General features: G+C 36.9%; 1 protein-coding gene across 1 annotated transcript in view; it reads left to right on the top strand.

Annotated features, from left to right (window-relative positions):
• gabra2.S (gamma-aminobutyric acid (GABA) A receptor, apha 2 S homeolog) overlaps positions 1 to 24,102 on the top strand; it is a 63,578-nt gene that overhangs the window by 17,893 nt on the left and 21,583 nt on the right. Inside the window, 3 exon segments of the mRNA NM_001093962.1 lie at positions 8,769 to 8,836; positions 11,192 to 11,412; positions 23,596 to 23,678. Of these exon segments, the coding sequence (NP_001087431.1) occupies positions 8,769 to 8,836; positions 11,192 to 11,412; positions 23,596 to 23,678 (372 nt within the window).

Raw genomic sequence — 24,102 nt, 5'->3', positions numbered from 1 at the left:
AACGAGAGATGGTACATTGTAACAGGGAAGTTGTGATTTATGTGAGCCGTGCACAAGGCTCGGAAAATCTAACAAAAATATATTTTTTGATGTAACTCAACATTTTTTCAACCTGGATCTTTGAAGGCGAAATTAATTGACATAGGATTTGTAGGCAAGAACCTAGATAGATTCTCATTAGAAAAAAAGGAAACAATTAAGAATTGAGAAATGTGATAAAGAAAGGTATAGAATGAAGTAATAGAAGGCATTAGCTGGAGGGGGAAACATTAAGGTTTAACAAAGGTCACTTCTACATAGACTGACTGCAAGTGACTAGTGAACACAAAAATAAAATAGCAAAAATAGACACTTCCATTTAGTTCCAGAAAGAAAAATATAAAGAAATACGCACCCTTTATGAAATTAATGTTTCCATATGCAGGAAAAACGAAATAGTGAATTATGCAGCTATTATTTTTAATGTTTCTGTGCTTCCTCTCAACTGGGCAATTATGTTTTCTTGTATTTATGGTAATGACATAGATATTGTTGATATGGCACAGATATTGTTGCGTATTGTTGATATTGTTCTACTTCTTACCCAAAAGAATGCTCCTTAAGGGACATAAGTATAGCTTGAAATATACACAAATTAAGTAAAAATATAATATAATTCAATATCTGAAGTAGTGAAAAGTCAAAGTAAATGATTATTTATAAATATTATATATTTCTACATACATCTATAAAAAGTAGACAGTAATTCATTTTGTTCTGAATATTAGTAGATTAAAACTGTAGAAAGTAAAAATTCCCCTTTCACAAAACTAACCATGAAAATTCAGTATACTAACAATTTTGGGTATGGGATCTATTAACCAGAAATCGTTATTCAGAAGCGCCCGATTAAAGTAAACAATTCTGTTTTAAAAAAAATATTCATTTTGATTTGTATTTATAACAGTAGCTTGTAATTGATGGTAAATAAACCAAATGATGGAAGGATCCCTTGATCTCTTGTCTGGAAATCCCCAACGCCCAAGCATTCTGGACAATAGATCCTATACCTGTAATAACTTTTGTGCCAAAATGTAACATTATAGTTGGCTCGATCAGTTGCTAATATGGATCATTTTATTTGATTGTAAACATTCTATTGATACTGATTGTGTACATAGTATAATATATTAATTATTTTTATATATCTAATTAAAATTGCTGATTTTGACAAGGAATGCTATAAAATGCCTAACACGTCGTCACAATTAGTTTTCTGAACTCTTGGGAGTCTGCAACCTTCTGGTGAAAATTTCATTGTTTCACAAACTTTTCAGAGTTAATGGGAAGGCAAAATTACATAGGGGTTAAGGTGCTTTTAGCCCCTACAATAACATAAACATTGCCCTACCTTGTTAGAGAAGCTCCTCTCCACTACAACTGTCCTTCACAGGAAAAAGGCTTCCATGTTGCTAATTTCTTCCAAATATGGCAGCAATTTTCCATGAAGATTGTACCATCTAGATCTTCAAATCAGACTCCAATCCCATTGGTTGATTTGGAAGGCAAGATACAGACATTAATGTCATCTGTGTTGGACCACATGGAGAAATTATTAGCAAAATTTGCAGTAGGTGAAACCACAAGTTTCACCATGAAACTATACCAAAAAAGTTTACTCATTCCAGAGTGTGTAAATGTCCGATTCATCTTAATACAGGTGATGTGAGGGTTGTAAAAGGTCAATATAATAAATAATTGTAAGGCCAAGATCAGTTTGCTGAAATTTCTCTTTTTTTTTTACTTCCGTGGATGCCAATAAATGGAAAATTTTATGGCTAAAAATAATATTGCAGTAATCCGATTTTCATTTGGTAAATTGTCTTTTCATTACAAGTTAATGCTAAGATTAAATGGGTTGATGGATATCAGTAAATAGTTGAGGGAGTGGTGCATTTATTAAGAATAGTTTGATATCATTAGGTGTTTTAGTCATCTTAGATAAAGTTTACTACATGCAACAAGTACTGCTTGGATGTTATATAACCAAGTGTGAAAACATTTAGGGGCCCATTTACTTGGCTCGAGTGAAGGAATAGAGGAAAAAAACTTTGAATTTCGAATGGTTTTTTTGGCTACTTCGACCATCGAATGGGCTACTTCAACCTTCGACTTCGATTCAAACGTTTCGAACTAAAAATCGTTAGACTATTCGACCTTTCGATAGTTGAAGTACTGTCTCTTTAAAAAATACTTTGACACCCTAGTTCGCCACCTAAAACCTACCGTGGCCAATGTTAGCCTATGGGGAAGGTCCCCATAGGCTTCCTAACAATTTTCTGATCGAAGGATAATCCTTTGATCGATGGATTAAAATCCTTTGAATCGTTCGATTAGAAGGCTTTAATCGTTTGATCAACCAATTATTCCTTTGATCGTTCGATCGAAAGAATTGCGCTAAATCCTTCGACTTCGATATTCGAAGTCGAAGGATTTCAATTCGGCAGTCGAATATTGAGGGTTAATTAACCCTCGATATTCGACCCTAGGTAAATTTGCCCCTTACTGTTTAATATAAAGTGAAACTAGATTTCCTTTTTGGGGATTACTTTAACGTATGTGCTGGAGGTGATAAGCGGGTAATATTTCAGTTGTTACATTAGAGTGAAACACACTGAAGCACACTACATTTAACCCTTTAATAGCCTTATTATATCAAGGAGGCATCACAGCAATCCCTGTCTCTAATCAAAGTATTGTTCAAAGCTGAGCAACACAAATACAAAATGGTACAAATTGCCATATAGCTACTGCTGATGAAAAACAACTCTTGACTCAATGTTGATTGCCATAAAATCAGCTTAACTAAAAAAAATTGATTGTACTGTATTATTTTGGATTAGACAATGACTTGGAAAGGAAGGAATGTGCTGTAATGGGTCAGATGTAGGGAGTGGTATATATTAGGAATGTCGAGGCAGAATAAGTTGTACAGGTTTGGGACTGGAAACAACAGATCAAAGGGGAGATCTGGAAGGGAAAGATAAAAAATATAGTTCCTATCCAGCAGAAGTGACATTCAAATATGTAAGCTAGCAGTAAAAAGTGATCCAAGTTGATCTTTTATAGTTCTGTATTGTCCCAGCTTAGCGATAGTAATTCTTGCAAGTTGGTTACGGTATATACCATAGGCAAAAAGTTCAGGGTTGCCAATGGTGCTCAATGGTCCTCTTTGGCACAGGTTTCGGTGAGATGGGTGCACTTTACAGTTGCCTGCTCTTATATGCCTACATCATGCGGCTGCAGAAGGTGGTTGGTGCAGCAGGCAGCCCATTTTTGTTGGCTGGCAGACATTTCAAGAAAAATGGTGGACATATATAAAACGTTTGTTTACAATGTTAATTCTATAGAAAAAACGTCTGTAGCGTAATTGGTTATATTTGTATTTTGTTAAATGCTTATAATAAGGCTGTGTGTGGCCCTTTACATCCCAACCTGGGGAGTCTGTTAATTTTTCTTGGACAATGGGAAGAAGGTATTGCCTAAGTGAGGGTTAATGTATTATAATGTATTATATTATATATTATAGATAACTGTACCTTCATGCTGCCCTAGTCACTACTGTAGAATATCTGGACAATGGCCACAGGCAATGCATAACGAAGGCTCGTGTTAATATCCTTATTTAGATAGATGCCCAGGAATTTGATTTGGGAATTAACGCGATTATATTTCAGTTCAGATTTTTAAGCCTCATTGATTGTTTTAAACATATTAGGCCAGACTTCCACTTAGTCAATAATAGCATTTATCAAAGTGGTTATAAAAGTCTAACAATTTTAGCACAAACTTTTGTCGTGAAAACATGCTGAGTTCATCAATAACACATTATTAGGTTACAAAAAAAGTGTTCCACATTATACACCAGGGGTCCCCAACCTTTTTTTACCCGTGAGCCACATTCAAATGTAAAAAGAGTTGGAGAGTAGGGATGTAGCAAACGTCGGAAAAAATGTTCGCGAACATATTCGCGAACTTGCGTCAAAAATGCGAACGGTTCGCGAACGTCGCGAACCCCATAGACTTCAATGGGAAGGCGAATTTTAAAAGCTAGAAAAGACATTTCTGGCCAGAAAAATGATTTTAAAGTTGTTTAAAGGGTGCAACGACCTGGACAGTGGCATGCCAGAGGGGGATCAAGGGCAAAAATGTATCTGAAAAATACATTGTTGACACAGCGCTGCGTTTTGTTCTGTAAAGGGCAGAAATCACACTACGTCACTCAGGTGATGTTTCTGGACACGGAATGTGAAAAAGCTCACACAGCTAGGTGGCACTTGGTTAAAGACTGGGCAAACAATGCCTGCAAGGGCAACGTATACAGTAGTGGATACGGAATATATTATTGCTGCTGTAAAAACATCACTCAGGTGATGTTTACGGACACGGAATTATTATTGTTATTTAGACAGAATGTGAAAAAGCTCACACAGCTAGGTGGCACTTGCATACCTCCCAACTGTCCCTCTTTTGACCACTCAACCCCCTGTCCCTCTTTTGTACTGGAAAGTCCCTCTTTTCTCTGAACTGAACAGCCAGAAAAAAACCAGTTTCTAACTTAATTAGCTTTTGGCAGAGAGCTCAGAACAGCTAACAGGTGCAAATAAGATACTTTGTAACAATTTTGACTCTGGTTGGTGCTGGTAGTGGTGAACTACTAGGAGGAGCAGCACACCAGTCCCTCTTTTCTCTGAACTGAACAGCCAGAAAAAAAACAGTTTCTAACTTAATTAGCTTTTGGCAGAGAGCTCAGAACAGCTAACAGGTGCAAATAAGATACTTTGTAACAATTTTGACTCTGGTTGGTGCTGGTAGTGGTGAACTACTAGGAGGAGCAGCACACCAGTCCCACTCCCCAACACAGCTAGACTAATAGCACTGGGCTCTTACAGTAGCAAAGTAAAAAAAACAAAAAAGAAAATAAAAGCAGTCCTTACAAGGACTATTGGGTTATTACAGCAGTCAGCAGATGAGAGATCAGCAGCAGTGCCCACAGCAGCTACACACAGAGCACTGCAGTAGAAGGTAGATTACTAGCCAGCAAAGCTACCTAACCTAAAATGTCCCTCAAATCCCTGCAGAGTTCTGTCCCTACAATACAGAGCAGTATCAAGTAGATTACTAGCCAGCAAAGTTACTATCAACTGTCCCTCAAATCACTAAACAGCTCTCTCCCTACACTAGCTCTTCCAAGCACACACAGGCAGAATGAAAAAACGCTGCAGGGCTTCAGTTTATATATGGAAGGGGAGTGGTCCAGGGGGTGTGGGGGTGGTCCAGGAGGGAGAGCTTCCTGATTGGCTGCCATGTATCTGCTGGTCTGGGGTGAGAGGTCAAAAATAAGCGCCAGCTAAGGCGAACCCAAATTGGCGAACGTCGCACGACGTTCGCGAACATTCGGCGGACGCGAACAGTCGATGTTCGCGCAAATTAGTTCGCGGGCGAACAGTCCGCGACATCCCTATTGGAGAGCAACACAAGCATAAAATAGTCCCTTGGGGTGCCAAATAAGGGCTGTGATTGGCTATTTGGTTGCCCCTATGTTGACTGGCAGCCTACAGGAGGCTCTACTTGGTACTATACTTAGTTTTTATGCAATTAAAACTTGCTTCCAAGCCTGGAATTCAAAAATAAGCATCTGCTTTGAGGACACAAAGAGCAACATTCAAGGGGTTGGAGAGCAACATGTTGCTCGCGAGCTACAGGTTGGGGATCACTGTTATACACAGACATTCTTTCACATATTCATATATATAGCTGATAGAAGGGGAAATAAGGCAGCAGTGTTCTAATTCATATGTTTGGAAGTGTATGCTAATGCATTATACGGACATTATTCTCACCACTTATGGAGAAATCCTTCACACAGGGAGTCAATTACAACCTCCAATGCAGCTGCTCTTGGCCACAGGCAGTTGTGCAAAAAGTCCCATGAATTACATATACCATGCTTGGCACATCTATCTTCCTACCATCACCTCCAAACCATGAAGCTCTAAGATACTCACAGCAACCTGCAGCAATCACCTGCAGTTGCACCAAAAAAATAGGGCCTGAATATCATACTGGGAATTATAGCAACAAACACAATTGAGTCTGATGATCAGTTTTTAGTATTCAAAGATTTTTGAATACTAAGATGCTCCCAGCAGCTCCCCATCTTATTTTCTGCTGATTCATAACACTGTTGGCTGCCTTGGCTGCTGTCAGTTACATTACCATATTTAGGGACTGACTATTCTATTTTGTAGATATAGAATGTAAAAGTCATGGTACTGATTAGGCTGATTAAAAATATTTCAGATTCACATTACATGGCAGCTCCAAAATCACTGCCTACTGTGCCATAATTTATTCATCAGCCCTGTAGTATCAAATTCTATGACAGACACTCAAAAGAGGGCTTACATGATCTAAGATGGTGAGCTTCTGTGGAGCATTAGTATTTAAAATACAGCATTTGTAGCAATACTCAGTTTTAGGCTTTGATTTCGTTTAACTGACATATACGGCAGGGACATCCAACCTGCACAAAACACATTTTATTTGGTTATATTTCAGAAACAGCTGGAGGCCAACAACTTGGACATGACTCATATGAAACATTTCATCTTTTAAATTATATGTTTATTCCCTTCTTCTAAAACCTTAGCCAGAAATGGTAATATCCTAACAGTGTTTCATCAAAATCTTCTCACATCCCCGGCTGATTTCCTTTTTTTGAGATTGTCCTCTCCGCAGAAAAACAAAACCAGATCCGGCAGGATTAAACTTACAGCCTTTGAATTAGATTCTCACTCTGCTAGCATCCCACAGAGTCAATGGATAGCGTATAGTTCTGAGTGAGTTTATAAGAAGTATGCAGTTGTCAGACCCCAGGGAGATATCAGGAGAACAGTACAACATGTTTGGAGAATCAGTAACATTTTGGAGAATCAGCAAAACCCCGGCTGACAGTGTAGACACAAGGGAATGCAGGTACCTGGTCCTTGTGAAATACATGTGATTCACAGGGAAATACAGCAGGCAATGTAGAAAGAAACTATTCTGCAGACAATGGTATTAACAACATGTTTCAAGCGAATGGCTCTTTTTCAAAACATTGATACGGACACTAAAAAATATTATTCAAAATATTAATGTACATCAAAAGTTACCTATAGCTCATGTTGATAATTTTTCACTCATAGGGCTGCTTTTGTAAGTAATTATCACTTGAAGTTCCTAAACCTGACTGTTTTGCAAACCTGACTGTCCCTTCTCAACATGTCAGAGTTTCTAATGCTAACAGACTACTGAAGCTCAAATATGGCAGCAACCTCAGAGAGGAATATGGGGGATCAGATGGATAATGTAAAAGCATCTGTAAATACTTTTATGGCAAAATTATAGATAGCATGCAAAGACAATATTATGGTAGATGTAAAATAAGGCTTAATTTCTGGTGTCAGCATTAAAACCACAACAAAAAACAATGCAGTTGCAGTAGTCGTGTTTAGGGATGCGTCAAAGTATACAGCCTTTTTCAGCCAAATCCAAATCTCCAAAAACATGTGACTTTTCATCACACAAACAAGAAACATTTAATTCTCCATGTCCTTATTTATGCAAATTCAGGTTTGGATTTGGTTTGGTATTCAGCCAAATCCTTCAAGAAGGATTCAGGATTTGACTGAATCCCAACAGAGTGGATTTGGTAATACTTGGTGCCAATGCAGGCGTCTAGCCTCCTGTTCGGAATCATGATCAACTGCACTTACTGATGTAGTGGAACTTGGAAGCTAACAGCACCATCAAGCTATAATTCAAGGGTTCCCAGTGTGGACTTGTCAGTAGGCAGAGCAGACTTATGCTTAAAAAAAATAACAAACTGACATAATTTTGATGCAGAGAGCCAGAAGTGCCGCAACGCTGTCTTTGAACACAAACAATTGTGAGAACCTTGAAGCATCAGGATCAATTGTGTCAGATTCAACACCTCCGGCAGCCACAATTACCTTGGAAATGTGTCTGTGTGGAATGATAAGTTTACCTCTAATAGTAATTATTTAACGGCGCCTATCCAGTCATTTTCAAAAAATTTTATTTACCCTACGCTGACAAACTATGTTTATGGTAATTCATAAAAATAATTTCCTTAATGACCAGGGTTTTTATTATGAATTGTGAGTGACTATTGGGCCAGATTCGATTCAGGGAGAAAAATGTATCTCGGTTCATCACTAAAAAAATGCATGGACAAGATTCAATTCAAGGACAAAAAACTTTTCTCCAAATTCAGTTCCAGTTTTTTTCCATAGACTTCAATAGAGATTTCACGTGATAACCAGCGAGATAAGTTTTTCTGAATTGAATTGAGTCTCAAATGACTCGTCTAGGACTTTTCACAGGATAAACCTTTTTCTCACTGAATTGAATCTGGCCCAAGTGAAGCAATGAAAAATCTGTAACAATGAAAAGTTATTATTCTGTGTATTTATAGAAACATCAAATTGTGAAATACTAGAACACGTATCACTGTGTAGAAGGTATGTGATCATGAAACAAAATTCAGATGTCCAAGTGGTGTTTAAAAACTTTAAAAAATAAGGTAATAAATGATTGCAGTATCCCTTTAATTATGGTATACTTCTTAAAGGTAATCAGCATTATGAAAATCAGTCGACTCTACTGCTGAATTTTAATGGATGTATTTGTTATTGACTTTATCCGGTGGTCTTTTCTTTTAGACCGAGTAACAGAAGTCCATACTGATATCTACGTGACAAGCTTTGGTCCTGTTTCTGATACAGATATGGTGAGTCATTCTCTTTCGCTCTGAATAATTTTACTGCTTTATTTTTAGATGTGCATAGACACAGATTTAACCATGGTAACATCCTTAAAAAGCTAAAACATTTCAAAAGAATGATAATGTGGCAAAAATAAAAGAGATACAAGTGCATATTGTTGGTGCAAGAGAACTATGGGGTGCAAAAGCGCCCCTTAGTGCTCATTTAAAGAGTACCGATCTGTGCTCTGCACCTCGAACTGGTGACATTACCTATTTTGTGTGTCTGAATGGGCACCCAACATGATTTCCTCCATAATTTTACAATGCACATCTGTAGAGATTGTAAAGTAGAGAGTTCTAATTGGGTAGAACCATGACCACTCATGCAACGCACACTACTGAATCCAACCCTGAATAGCCTTTTCTTCACCCCCATCTGCCACCCACTGATCAAAATAAAACCACAAGTGATGTCACCAGAGACCAGAAGCTGATGCTGTTTTAGATTGGGTGTGACATTGTTGTAGATTAGATCTAATGTTATCTGGTGGCAGTGAGAGGGCAAAGGTTGGTAAAATAAGCTTATATGACTTCAATCTAACCCATTGACTTGCATCCACAAATCCTACTGGAACAATTGGTCAGCACTCACCCAAACCACAAACTTGTCAGACAGGTGCACGTGCAAGGTTGTCCACTCCAACCGGATAAGCAATGCAAAACGAAATCACAGTACCATCCAAATTGTATATAATCTTTAAAAAGCCTTTATTGGATTTCTGGCTTGGATCTCAAACGAACAACATTTCAGGCCTGTGTGGCCTTTTTTCAAGTTTGCAGTGGGCTAATAGACCTTTGATAATAATAGTCTGAGAGCCTCTATACTGTATGCATTTGATATAGTGGTCATCCGCAGTCTGTGTGTGCTTCAGGTGAAAATCAATAGTGAAAACTGAAGAAATGGAATTGGAAATAGAATTGTTTGAATGAGGAAAATAAGGCTGTGCCCTGAGAGAATAGCTAATCTTATAGAATATGTGGAGGTTGTGCTACCTGAGGATTTTTGTGTTATAACAATACAAGCAAATAAGATTACTCGTCTATGACAGCTTTTCTTTTTAGTGTACAAAATGATAGGAATATGGTCACAAAAATAAAACAAGAGAAAGCCCAGGCAGGCTTTTCTGTTGCAACTTTTAGCTCCTTTTTCTTCTTCTCTTTGTTATTACTTGCTTCTACCTGACAAGTTTTCAGACAATAAAAGTCTAAAAGTCAGTCTAAAAGCTACATTATTAGGATCAGTTAACGCTGGGAAGATGGTGTGCAACAGGAAAAAAATAGTCTCAGTACACCATTTCTTTGAACTTAGAGCACCGCCTTTCAGGATAAATGAATTGCTGCAGGTCTCCGTGCTTCATTTCATAGTGCAGAGACCTGTGCCCAGCCCCATGAGTACAGTGCTACCTGCATTTGGCAGCAATAGATTCATGAGGGACAGGCAGTGGGAAGGCACATAAGAATCATGTGTGACTTGTGCGTCATTCCAATAAGTTATGGATCAACACTATACATTTGTTCGGGGAAACATACTGGTTCAATTACTATGGACTGGGGCAGATTTTCGAGAGCATTTAGGGGCACACAACTGCAAAGAACAATTCTACCCTGGGTCTCGCATTACTCTTCACTTCTGATTCAGGTGTTAGTAAGTGAAAATGACTCCTTATGTCTTACAAATTAATGAACTGTGTTAAAATTATACTAGCGATAATTCTCGCTATCCCTATGGAGACGTTACACTAAGAACAGGACATGAAATCAGTTTATTTTATATAATACATACGTGTGGAGTAGAGTGTTGTTTCGGTCTAGCTCTAGGACCATCAAAGCAAAATATCAACCAATACAAATAAGTGTACCTAAATAAGCAAACAAGTCAAAATTTTCACCAGAAGTGAAATTATGGCAAAAAGTGAAAAAAAAAACCCATTCACTTCAGTGCATTTTGAATGAAAATTTTTTATTTTGCACTGGAAAATAAAAAATGCTACAAAAAATATGTCCATTGACTTTAATGGATTTTGTGTGAAAAAATGAAGAGTAAGAATGTCCATTGACTTGCATTTGGTAATGCATTTTGTGAATTTTAGCCAAAACTTTTCTGCAGTTTTGAGATTTTTTTGGCAAAGTGAAATAGGACTGAATCACTTATTACTATAAATAAGGATTTCATTGTTTAGTGCTGAAAATACTCCTGGAATGCACTACTGCATACATCAATATACCCAGAAATGTGTTATTGTAAAAAGGGATAATGATGCATCATACTTTGAATGAATGGCTATCCATGAATAACCTCACATTTTCTTTCAAAAATAGGAATATACAATTGATGTCTTTTTTCGTCAAAACTGGCAAGATGAACGGCTGAGATTTAAAGGACCAATGCATATTCTTCGATTAAACAACCTAATGGCAAATAAAATTTGGACTCCTGACACATTCTTCCATAACGGAAAGAAGTCTATAGCCCACAACATGACCATGCCAAATAAGCTGTTAAGAATTCAAGATGACGGGACTCTCTTGTATACTATGAGGTATATTTTCTTTTTATAATTAAAAACTGTTCTTCTTGGGAATCATTCTTGCAATTCTTCTGTACGACAAGACAGCAAAAACAACTTTGCTTACACAAGCTAGGTTTTCTTATGTTAAATCCAGTGGAGTGTGCATAATTTGAGTTTGTTTAAAAAATTTAAAATGCAAGTAGAATGCTGAAGAGCAACATTTTCTGCAAAAATGCAAATACAGCTTCACAAATGTAGTATGAAAGCTGTGGCATAGCATTGTTTAATTATACCAATTAACATTTAAAGAAAATGCAAAACAGTTTAAGGCTTATGACTGTATAAATGAGTGAATAATGCAGGAAAATGGATGCATGTGTTTGTCTGTTAGCTATCATAAACCACAAGAAATAAAAGGATCATTTTAATATGGCTCAATATGAAAAACCGTTTGCATATTAGGAGTAATGGTTTCAAGAAAGGTAGAGAAACAAGGAAATGAAGAGTTTTAGTTTTCTATCAGAAGGCAAATGTAAAATCAGATACCGTACTCTGCATGTACAGTTGTGGTGCAACAATAGTATTTAGAATTTTCAGACAGCTGCACTGTATTGTTAGATATGGCAGTACTGGACATCAACTGGTACTTTTTTTTAAATAGTTACAATAATCATAAACTATTGAAAGGTTTGAAATAAATGTTAGGGAAATAAGAAGAATTCACAGAAGATACCCTGAAAGTATGACTGCTGGTGGCAGAGTTTTGAATTCTCCAATATTCTTCTAACTAGAAAAAAAAGTAGAAAATTCAAATATCTCAAATGTGAGCTTATTGATTTATTTAACACATCAGATCTCAAACACTTGCACACAGTTAGATCCCATTCTCATCTTCATTTGCGAAATTTCAAATTGATTTCGAAAATGTGAATTCAAAAATAGCTGGAAATTTCAAACTACAACTCCCTCTGACTCCTATGTGAATTCGGCAGATTTTAAAGGGTGAACTTTATATTTTTTTGCCACAAAAAACGGGATTCAAAGTAAAATAAAATCAAAACGGGAATACTGATAAACCTGCCCCTTAGAGCCTAATGATAGCAACATTTTAGGGCAGAGACATGCTGCAATTCGGGGAGATTAGTTGCCCGGCGACAAATCTTATCTTCTTCGGGCAACTAATCTCCCTGAACATTAATGTAAATCACCGGTGGGATGGCTCTCGGAGCGCTTCGTTTTCCAAAGTTGCCCAAAGTTGCCTCACGAGGAAACTTCGGGCGACTTCGGAAAATGAATCGCTCCGAGTGCCATCCCGCCGAAGATTTTCATTCTAGCCAGCAGGAAGGCAGTGGAGGTAGTTCAGGGAGATTAGTTTCCCCAAAGAAGTGGAGATTTGTCGCCGGGCAACTAATAGGGGTAATTTTCAAAGCAGAAGCCCCTGAATAAAGTACAAAACATACTGCAGTCAAATACTTTTTTTGCACACTACCTTCTGCATTCTCTGTATTGTCATAGGTCTCTGCACTCATCCTCTGCTCCAGTGAATACATATTCACTAGATATTTTTATCTTTGGTAGATAATCTGAATGCTTTGTGTAATTGGTTTAACTGCCAAGAGTGCAATAAATCAGAGGTGGGACAGCTGGGAATTTTTTTTTGCATGAGCATGTGCACAGTTTGAGGGGCACATCCTGCACCCAGGTTGCATTACTTACACCGCTGCAGTTGGTCATGTGGTGAGTAAAGATCACGCTAAACATAGTGATTTCTTAACCCAGACCAGTGCATAGAGTAAGTAGAAAGTTTAAATTTCAATACAGGGTCCCCCGTAGAACCGGTAGGGCTGCAGATGTCAAGTTATCAAAAAACACTATTTTTAAAGAAAAGTGATAAATGATCACATTTCTCAAGGGCATATATCATAATGGCTTTAAATCACATTGGGTAGACCTTGGGTAGAACTTGAGCCAAGATGCAACAAAGAGGCTTTGAGTAAACTGTAATCTGGTATAGGAAGTATACAGATCATTGTTGCCTTGCAAAACAGAGATCTTTAAAAAATATTTTCTAGAAGTAAAACATATGCATAGTTATTCAAATTTAAGTGCTCCTAATAGAGAAAAAAAACTGTTAAACCTCATAGCATTGAGTCAGTTAATGACTAAAGAACCATCACGGTTGGCACCCTAAATTCAGAACCGATGCTAAGCACCCTGTTCTCAGCTCTTACTTCTGCCTTTAACAGCCGCCTTTCACCTCGGGAGGAGCCCTCAGCTAATTGGATGCCGCCAGGTCTTATAAAGAGAGGTGCAAAGCGAGAGGTTCTGAACAAGCTAAGGGGCACAACTGTAAAGCAGAGTCTTTTGGGCAGAGGGTCACGGTACAAGGCATAGGCAGAATCATAGTCAGATCAGGCCGGGTCGGGGTAGGCAGAATACAAAACTGAGTCAGGCAGGCAAGGGTCAAACCAGGAGATCAATCAGTAGGGATATAGAGTAGGTGGAGTCGGATATCAGGCAGGGGTCAGGATACAGATGTCAGAATCGTCAAAAGCCAGGCAGGGGTCACAACAGGAAGCAGAATCAGATAAAAGGAATAGCACTAAGCTCAGAAGCACCAGGAAACAAGATCCTATAACGGGCAAAGACCTGTAGCCCTAATGAGCCTTTTATACTATTAAATGTTCGCGCCATTTCGCGCTGGCGTCATCACGCCAGCGTGACTGCGCTAAATTCTGCGCGCCCTAAGGAACCGGCGCCTGAGGGGAAACAATGTAGCATGCCCACCGTTACAAGAACATTGTAATGGACATTTTAGAAACAATTCAGGTTGACTAAGAAGACTCAATTAAAAACACAATGTAAAACTAATCCTAAAAAGTCTCCAGACCAGGTAGAAGCTGCTGCTGCTGAGGACAGGAGGAACTCCAAAAGAAGAATCAGTACAAGTGACTCTCATAATACTGATGATGTTGAGATTTGCTTGTTGTAATATTGGTTCTTACCCTTCTGAGGGGTTAAATTCCCAACTGTTGGAGACTGCATATGGTCTATTTTAAAACCAGACGGAAGTCTTGTAATTCTTTTGCTGCATGGCACCTCTAAACTAAAAAAATTCATATTAAGCACAGTGGACTTCTGTTTAAACCAGACAACTCTTTGTAATGACGTCAGTCTTTACATTAACAAATAATTTAATTTGCATATATGTGGTACAAGTATAGGGTCTGTTATTTGGAAACACATTATCCAGAAAGCTTTGGATTATGGGAAGGCTATCTCTCATAGATTCCATTATAATCAATTCATTAAAAATTTTAAAAATTATTTGCTTTTTCTCTGTAATAATAAACCAGTACCTTGCACTTGATCCAAACTACGATATAGTTCATCCTTATTGGCAAAACAGTCCTATTGGATTTAATTAATGTTTAAATGATTGTTAAGTAGACATAAGGTAGGGAGAACCAAAATACAGAAAGATTCCTTATCTGGAAAACCGCAGGCCCCAAGCATTCTGGATAATAAGTGTATTTAGGTCTACACTAGTAAAGCTGATATCTATATTAGGGTAAGCACTTTAAAGGGCTTTTTTGAAATTCTGTACAGCAATACATCGTAATCAATACAGAAAGGACAGGCTGTGTTAGAAAATCTAATATTTATTCATAACCTGCAGTTGATGTATTATTTAGAATTTGCTGAGGCATTTCATACTGTTCCCCACATTCATGCATAAAATAAAGGATTTGCTTAGAGGGAACACCTGTACATTGATGGGAGCACTGACCGAATTATGGGGAGCAAAGAATTATAAGTGGATCATTTTTGAATTGTCTAATGTCATATTTGACATACCATATGGCTTAGCATAATGGGGGATGCTCATCTCAAATAAATATTCATCTGGCGTTAGGTCTTAAGCATATATGGAACTGAAGTAATAAATGTTGATGACACAGTGTTCTCTTGGCAAGGATGTATATCAGATGTCATTCACTGTAGAAAAGGTCAGTGCTAAATAATTGTGAATTAAACTTTTGTGAATCAAAGATTAAACTCCGTGTATGAATAGTTCTAGTGATGGGCGAATTTGTCCCGTTAAAAAAATTGCGAAACCCGAATTTTGATGCCCGCATCAATTCTGAGGCTTGCATCAATTTTGAAGCTGGCGTTAAAGTCAATGTGGTCCGAATAATGTTGACGCGTGATGGAACGTGTGCGACTTTTCCGACGCGTGTCGAATTTTTGCGGCTGTTTGGTGGAAATATTTGCTGGCGGCGAAATGTGAAAATTTGCCGCAAATTTGCGCCTACCAAATAGATTCGCCCATCACTGAATAGTTCCATAAATGGTTGTTTTAACTTTAACTTCAGTAAATGTTTTTTGTAATCAGAATATTCTTTTCAAAAGAATATGACAGTAGCTGTGGTTATTTTGATACCTTTTTTAAAAATACCTTTTTCAGGGTCGAACTGGGCCGGCGGGCCACTGGGAAAAAACCCGCTGGGCTCAGGTCCGCACCCACATGTGGCTCTTAATGCCGCAACACCCTTTGTCGGAGGTCGCAGAAGAAAACTTTGTGTGTGTGCATGTGCACAACCACCGCGCAGCGCGAATGCACACAACCACGGCGCCGGTTTTTTTGTAATACCCATAGAATATGTGTATTGATTTTGGGCATTCTCAATGATGCTTTCAAACTGTGAAGTGTTGCCAATATTTGTTTCTTAAAAAAAAAATAATTTGGGATATCATAGACAATTATAGACAATAGCTGTCTATAATTTGTTCTTCTACATTTAAATACCTCTGTATGTTCTGTATTACTTTAGCCTAAGACAAGGCATGAAAGTGTACGGCTACCTCCCTCATGTCGCTACAGAGGGACGTGCCACGTTTTGGATATTTACATGCCACATGGAAGTTCTAAATATAATTTATTCATATGGATAATTCTAAATTAGTACAACAAATCCACAATGGAGGTCTTTATGCCAAGGGTTATGTAAATGTCACAAGACCATCATTTATAAATGATACCATGTTAAGTAATCAGTATTTTTTTAATGGAATAAGGTTTTTGATCCAAGAGAAATGAAATGTTCCCTTATGTTACTTAACTTTTGGATATTTACATGCCACGTTATATATGAAAGACTGTGTTTTAAGGACTAGTATTAGTATTTTTAATATCGCTTAGTATATTGCCATGTTGTTGCATACTGTTAACTACCTGCAAAGTGTGTTGGAAGCTGTAGCTGACAGTAGTCCATGGGCCTGACTTAGTAATAAAATATTTTTTTTGCTGTGCCATAATAAAACAATAAAACAGGTATGGGATCTGTTATCCAGAAACCCATTATCCAGAAAGTTCCAAATTACAGAAAGGCCATCTCCCATAGACTAAATTTTATCCATATAATACAAATTATTTTAAAAATGATTTCCTTTTTCTCTGTAGAAATAAAACAGCATATTGTAAGTGATCTAAACTAAGATATAATTAATACTTATTGGAAGCAAAACCAAGGGGGTTATTTATAACAATTTGAGTTGTTTTTTTTAATATTAAATCTGAATTTTTAGTAGAATTTTTTTTTGAGATTTATTATTTAGAATGGAAAAAGTCTGAATCCAAATCAGCATTCCATACCTACAAAGGTTGTTTATAAGTCAGTGGGAGAGGTTCCTATCCTATTTAGAATTTTCTGTTGTCTGCCCTGGAATTTGCCCAAAACTTTCAATATTTCTGACAAAAATTCAGGCTTGTTCGGGAAAAAGCCCGAAAAAATTTAGCAATTCGAGAAAAAGTCAGAAAAAATCTAGGATTTGGAATTCACTAAATTTTTGGGGGTTTGTCCCCGATCCGATTAAATTGTGCTTTTTATAATAATAAATAAGCTCCAAATGTGGATTCTAGTTTGGTCAGACTTTTTAAATTATATTAAAAAAATTTAGATTTTGATAAATAAGGCCTTTAATGTTTACATTATTTTGTAGTAGACTTAAGGTATGAAGATCCAAATTATAGAATGATCCATTATCCAAAAACCAAATGTCCCAAGCATTCTGGATAACAGGTCCCATACCTGTATAATGTGAGTAAAAAATTCTGTATAATTCTATAAAAACCTTTCCAGTGATTAGGGCCACCAATAGGGGGACAGGGGGGCTGTTGACACTGGCCCCACAGACTTTTGTGTCTTAGGGGGACCCTGGCTCTTCTGCACCTGCTGTCAGAGAGCTGCAGACTTCAGAAGGGAGGGTGGAGCTTACGTGCAACATCATCTTTACTGTAATAGCTTTCTATACTTTTCATTGGTCAATGAAGTTTAAGTCCCGGGAAAGCAGCATTGTAATTGGATAAGCTGGAGGGGAAGTTCAAACTTGACCCATCCAACCCCTGTGCAGCTGTACCAGGACTTCGATTTCAGTGACCATTCAGTAGAAAGAATGTGCAGGCACCTGAGCTGCTGCCCCCCCCCCCTATGAAGTCTGCAATTTACTGACATTAGTGGGGAGATGGAAATCAAATAAGTAAAAAACTTTCACCCTGGCCACCAGTGTTTTTTCTTTAACTTGTGGAGGGGGGACTCTGGCCACCAATGTTATTTTAACTTGTGTGGGGAGGCCTGACTAAAAATGTTTTTTATTTTTTATATTGTAGGGGGCCCTGGCCACCAATGCTTTTTTTTTAACTTGTGGGGGGGGCTGACTATTCAATTCAGTGGAGTTTTATAATACATATTTATGAACTGCCCCAAAAAAACCTCTACAAACAGAAGTATGGGTATTAAAAAACATTCCAAGCTTCCATGTAAAGTAAATGCTTTTTGGAGACCTTTCATTTTCTCATTTTACTTCTGTGTTTCTTCCAAACAGCTCAACATTTTTCTTGCTTTACACAACATACCTGTACGTTAAATGCCCAAAAATAAGTGATTGTTTGCCATGGGTTCATAGCAAGCAATCCTATATTTGCTTACACTTTCTTACTTGTATTAGACCTTCACATCTAATGGATAATTGCTGTGGGTTTGTGTAGAAGTGCAAAGTGTCAATGGTTGATAGATGAGCCACCTTTAATGACTTTCCTAGTCCAGCAAGATGATTTCAGCAGGGAATTACAATGTCTAAAAGCTTGGTTGAGTTATTATAGCAGGATGAGTATTTAAAACACTATTTATGTATATTTCAGGAAAAAATAAACATTGATTATTAGGGATGTCGCGGACTGTTCGCCGGCGAACTTGTTCGCGCGAACATCGGCTGTTCGCGTCCACCGCAAGTTCGCGAACGTCGCGCGTCGTTCGCCAATAGGCGTTCGCGTCAAAATCGTTCGACCATTCGATCGCTAAAATCGAAGAATTTTCATTCGAACCGAACGATCGAAGCCATTGGATTGAATGAAATCATTCGATCGAATGGCTTCGATCGTTCGATTCGAACGAAAATCGTTCGATCGAACGATTAAAATCCTTCGATCGTTCGAATCGAACGATTTTCGGATGTTCGAAGTTTGCGAACTGTTCGCGAACTGTTCGCATTTTTTGCCGGTGTTCGCGAACGGCGTTCGCGAACACATTATCGGCGGTTCGCTACATCCCTATTGATTATATGCTCAGTATTTCATTCTGCAGAACAGTTTTCTGTTAGATGTTTGTCTTGAGAGTGGCATATTTAGTCATTGTGGCTCATGCTGACAAAAACATTTCCATACCAATTATATTGCTACAAAGAACCCTTGCAATACAGCTAATTTAAGGTATTTTATTTGACTGAAGGTTTACAGTAGCCTCAGACTTTCTTGGATAATTGTTATTCTATCTTTATCAGTATATTTTGCACAGTCTATAAGTCCCAGCTCTGTGGATTCCTGCTTAAAGTACTGCTCTACTGAACCCTAATGATGAATGAACTCAAGGCATTTGTGTAAAAGATCACACAACACAAAAGTTTGTGGAGTCATTGCAAATGTCAAAGGCAAAATTACATTTTGGTTAAGGCATGTTTAGCTCTGTGCATTAGCTCTAGAGAAGCTCTGCACTTTAGCTCTAGAGAAGCTCATTTTCATTATAATACAACTGTTCTTTATATAAATAAAAGGCCCCTATGTTGCCATTTTCTTTCAAACATGGTGGCAACTTCAAATCAAAAATAATTTTCTACCAGTTGTTCAAACCAGAAATTCCCTAAACTAACACGATTTGCACTTTATTGAATGTAGCTGTCTCTTCAAAATGCAAATGAGCTGTAGGCAGGCCTTAGAAAGTGACTTCTTTTTCAGGCTTCATTGAGGAATTCTAGCATGGATTCACAATAGTTACTCATTCCTACAACCCACACCAATGAACAACAGTAAACAACATCCTTGGACTGCTAGGTCATGCTCCTTCTTACTTATTATTGGATTATAACACAGTAGGAATAAGTAATAACGAAAGTAAAAACTGCGAGCAAAATCAGTAAAGTCTTTTTTAGAAATTGAGGGTTGGTGTGTTAAAGAAAACAATCAAATATTTGCCTCCCTATATTTCCATTAGAGAAAGGTGGGGGAAGATTAAGGTAATGTGGCTTGTCTTTTTTTGTGGACATAAAAGGCCGTTCTTTTACAAAGACGGATTGTGGGTTTTAATTTTAAAGGAGAAGGAAAGCTCCAAGACAGTTTATTGCCAACATATTAGCCACAATAGTGCCAGCTAGAATGCTATATTTATTCTGCAGAATGCTTTACCATACCTGAGTAAACTGCTCTAGACACTGTCTCTGCTTTTTTAGGATAGAAGCTGCCATATAACCTTGGTATGACATCACTTCCTGCCTGAGTCTCTCCCTGCTCACTTACAGCTCTGAGCTCAGATTACAGCAGGGATGGGAGGAGGGAGGGGGAGAGGAGCAAACTGAGCATGCTCAAGCCTTGCCCTGGAGGTTTCAGTTGAAAACAGGAATCTGATACAGGAGCCCATGTGTACACAATAGAAGGAAAGAAATGCGGTGTTTCTTTTGACAGAGGACTCAGAGCAGCATTACTCTTAGGGTTTACTGGTGTATTTATATAGACCTTTCTGATAAAGCTTACTTAATTTTAGCCTTTCCTTCTCCTTTAAAGAGCACTGAATTAACCAAGGAGGCTTTGTGGCGCATTATCATATAAAATGTTGTAGAAGCTGCATGAAAAATATTTAACTTGGAACAGGATCAAATGAAAGATGAGTGTTTCTGTAATGGTTTTTAAAAGCTTTTAGGGATGTACACTAGAACGATGAACTTATTTATGGTTTGGAAAGTGATTTCCTCTTCCTTGAATAGTCTGTGTGGAATGGCCTTTCCCTTCATAGCAGATAGCTAATAACTCTAAAGTATTTTTCGTTTCACACAATTCCCTTTCATAATTCAGTATAACATTGCTCAAGTTTTTAAAGTCTAATTCACGTCTTTTAACTCTCCAGATATACAATGTTGTGCTGCAACTCCCAAATTCTTTAATTGTTTAGTTACAGTATCTAGTGTCCATTGTAGAAATTTGTGATGAGCCAATTTATTAACCAGCAATGGATTTGCGGCAAAATTCAGCATTTTGCCATGTACAAATTTTTTTGTGAAACTGCACCCAAAATTTGCAGCGGAAAATTTGCAGAGAAAAAATTCCCCTAAAAAAAAAATGCCCATTGACTTTAATGCATTATGACAAAAAAGTCACCATAAGAAAAAACGCCCATTGACTTTAATGCATCATAACAAAAGTGTCGCCATAAGAAAAAACGCCCATTGACTTAAATGCATCATGAAAAAAGTGTCCCCATAAGAAAAAACACCCATTGAGTTTATTGCATTATGACAAAAAAGTCACCATAAGAAAAAATGTCCATTGACTTTAATGCATTATGACAAAAAAGTCGCCATAAGAAAAAACACCCATTGACTTTAATGCATGAGGACAAAAAAGTCGCCATAAGAAAAAACATCCATTGACTTTAATGCATCATGACAAAAATGTCGCCATAAGAAAAAACACCCATTAACTTTAATGCATGAGGACAAAAAAGTCGCAATAAGAAAAAATGCCCATTGACTTTAACGCATTAGGGTAAAAAAGTCGACATAGGAAAAAACCCCCATTGACTTTAATTCATGAGGACAAAAAAGTTGCCATCACAAAAAACACCTATTGACTTTAATGCATAAGGACAAGAAAGTCACCATAAGAAAAAATGCCCATTGACTTTAACGCATTAGGACAAAAAAGTCACCATAAGAAAAAACGTCCATTGGCCTTAATACATTTGAAGCAAGAAAAATTGTTGCACGCATAAAAATTATTGCGCTTAAAAATGCCCATTGACTTCAATTTGTTTCACGATAATGGGACAGATTAGCTCATCACTAGTAGAGATCCATACAGGTAAAAAGTACATTTTATTGCACAAGTGTAATTCTGATAAAATCAAATTCCTCAAGGGGAAAGCTGTGTCACAATTCATGCCAAATGTACTATATGCTGAGTTGAAGAAAGATGAATGTTGTTTAAATGCCTGAAACAAATTGCAAAACACAGAAATTCTTCATCACTAATGGGTTATGTTGCTTTGAGGGACACTGCTCATTTTTATTTCCTCATTTAGTATTTGTCTAAAGAACACATTATGAAAAATAGGTATGTAAGATAATAAGTGATGGGTGAATGAATTCAGCAGGTGCAAATTTGCGGCAAATTTCCACGTTTCACCATTGGCAAATAAATTTGCGGAACTGCTGCGAAAATTCACCCGCGTCAAAAAATTTTGGACGCGCGTCGCAAAAGTCTCTTGCGTAAAAACCGTTGTGCATCAACATTATTCGGACGCCCGTTGACTTTAATGCCGGCGTCAAAATTTACGTGAGCGTCAGAATTGATGCAGACGTCAAAATTGATGCAGCCGTCAAAATTCGGATTTCGATAATTTTTTGCCAATTGAAATTCGTGACTTTTTGAGCGAAAGCAAAACAGGACAAATTTGCCCATTACTAAAAATAATATATCTTTCCTTTGGTTATTATAAGAGTATTATAAGATTTGCCTTCTCACCTACACCCATTCCTTCATATAAAAACCTCAAAAGCCTAGATATACATTTTTTTTTTTGCAATTTTGCACTATTATAATACATATGATGCTATTGTAGATGTAGATGACCTTTAAAATAAACTTTTGTCTGTAGGTTATAATAGTTTGGCACCTGCTCCATCTCAATGAACCCTACAGAAACTCCAAAACTACTTTAGTAAATAGAGGGGAAAACACAATTTGTTCTGGATAAAAGATGATTTTATACAATTTTAGTGGGGGAGAAAGAATTAGACCTTTAGAGACAGATTTAAATAAATATATAGTATTTTCAAGTATTTTCTGAATGTGGGAAACATTTAAAAAACTTTAAAACTCTGATTTCTTTTACGCTAACTTGTTCAAAAATCATGCTTTAAAAAAAACCACAGCATTCACACTAAAATCACATTCTTCTCTTTTGAATGAACCTGCAAAATTATTATTATTTTTTTTAATTTTAAAACAGGTAGAATTTTGAAAATACACGTCCCATTGAATTCCACAGAATCTCACCAGCTTTTAGCTTCCCAGTTGTTTTATTTGTATTTTCAAGATTTTCATTTGGTAAAGCTCAAAAGTCCAAGTTTTGAAAACTCCAATTCAAAAATAATTCCAATCACTTTTATCTATTTGCCCTGGAAAACTGCTTGACCTGTCTGGATTTCTGTCTCGATTTGGCAGAAGGGTATGATTCTCTGTGAAGGCCAAGGTTGAAATAATTTTAAAAATAAATACTTTGATGTGTTTGTAAAATTGTTGTACATTGGAAATCCATTTGATTATGATTATATGTCTATTTTCATTTTCAAATCTTTCATAACCTGTCTGCAGGGGCTCAGTGTCTTTCTGTTAATTGTTAATACGACAAACATTGCAAAGATCTATTAACATGTTTAATATGTACAAGCTATGCATATGTGTTTAGTTTCAAGGTGTAGATGTTAAGAATAAATGTCTTCTGAAGGAGCACATGAAATTAATGTGCAAGAGACAATTTAAATAGGAATTATGCTATTAGCAGAACAGAGTAAGTTATCTCTGTCACCACAAGTTCTTTTCTTTTGTGCAGCCATCTTTTTGTATTGTGGTTTTGAACAAAATTATTGTATTTCTCTGGTTTTCAGGCTCACTGTCCAAGCTGAATGTCCCATGCATTTAGAAGATTTTCCCATGGATGCTCATGCTTGTCCATTAAAATTTGGAAGCTGTAAGTAAATCTATATCTTTATAAAAGATATATCCAATATATATATATATATATATATATATATATATATATATATATATATATATATATATATATATATATATATATATATATATATATATATATATATATATATACACAAAGTAAAGAAATGAACATGCTGTACCACACTATTGGAATATAATGGCCCTTAGTTTTCCAGTTTTCCTTATTAAGGAAAAGGTGAAGGAAAGTTATATTCTCTGAAGGGATGCCAAGTTGTTGCACCACCAGTGATTTAGTCTCTTTTGTCTGACGTAGGGCTGATGCTCCTTTTTTCAACTCCAGTTAACATATTTATTATTATTTATAATTCTTTCCTTATGCATTGTACAGAAAATGCTCTCCTCCAACTATTAGGTTTGTCAGAATTTTGATTTAAATT

The sequence above is a fragment of the Xenopus laevis genome, chromosome 1S, assembly GCF_017654675.1.
Source record: "Xenopus laevis strain J_2021 chromosome 1S, Xenopus_laevis_v10.1, whole genome shotgun sequence".
Classification (NCBI taxonomy): Eukaryota; Metazoa; Chordata; class Amphibia; order Anura; family Pipidae; genus Xenopus; species Xenopus laevis.
This window is presented reverse-complemented; position numbering and strand designations above follow the sequence as displayed.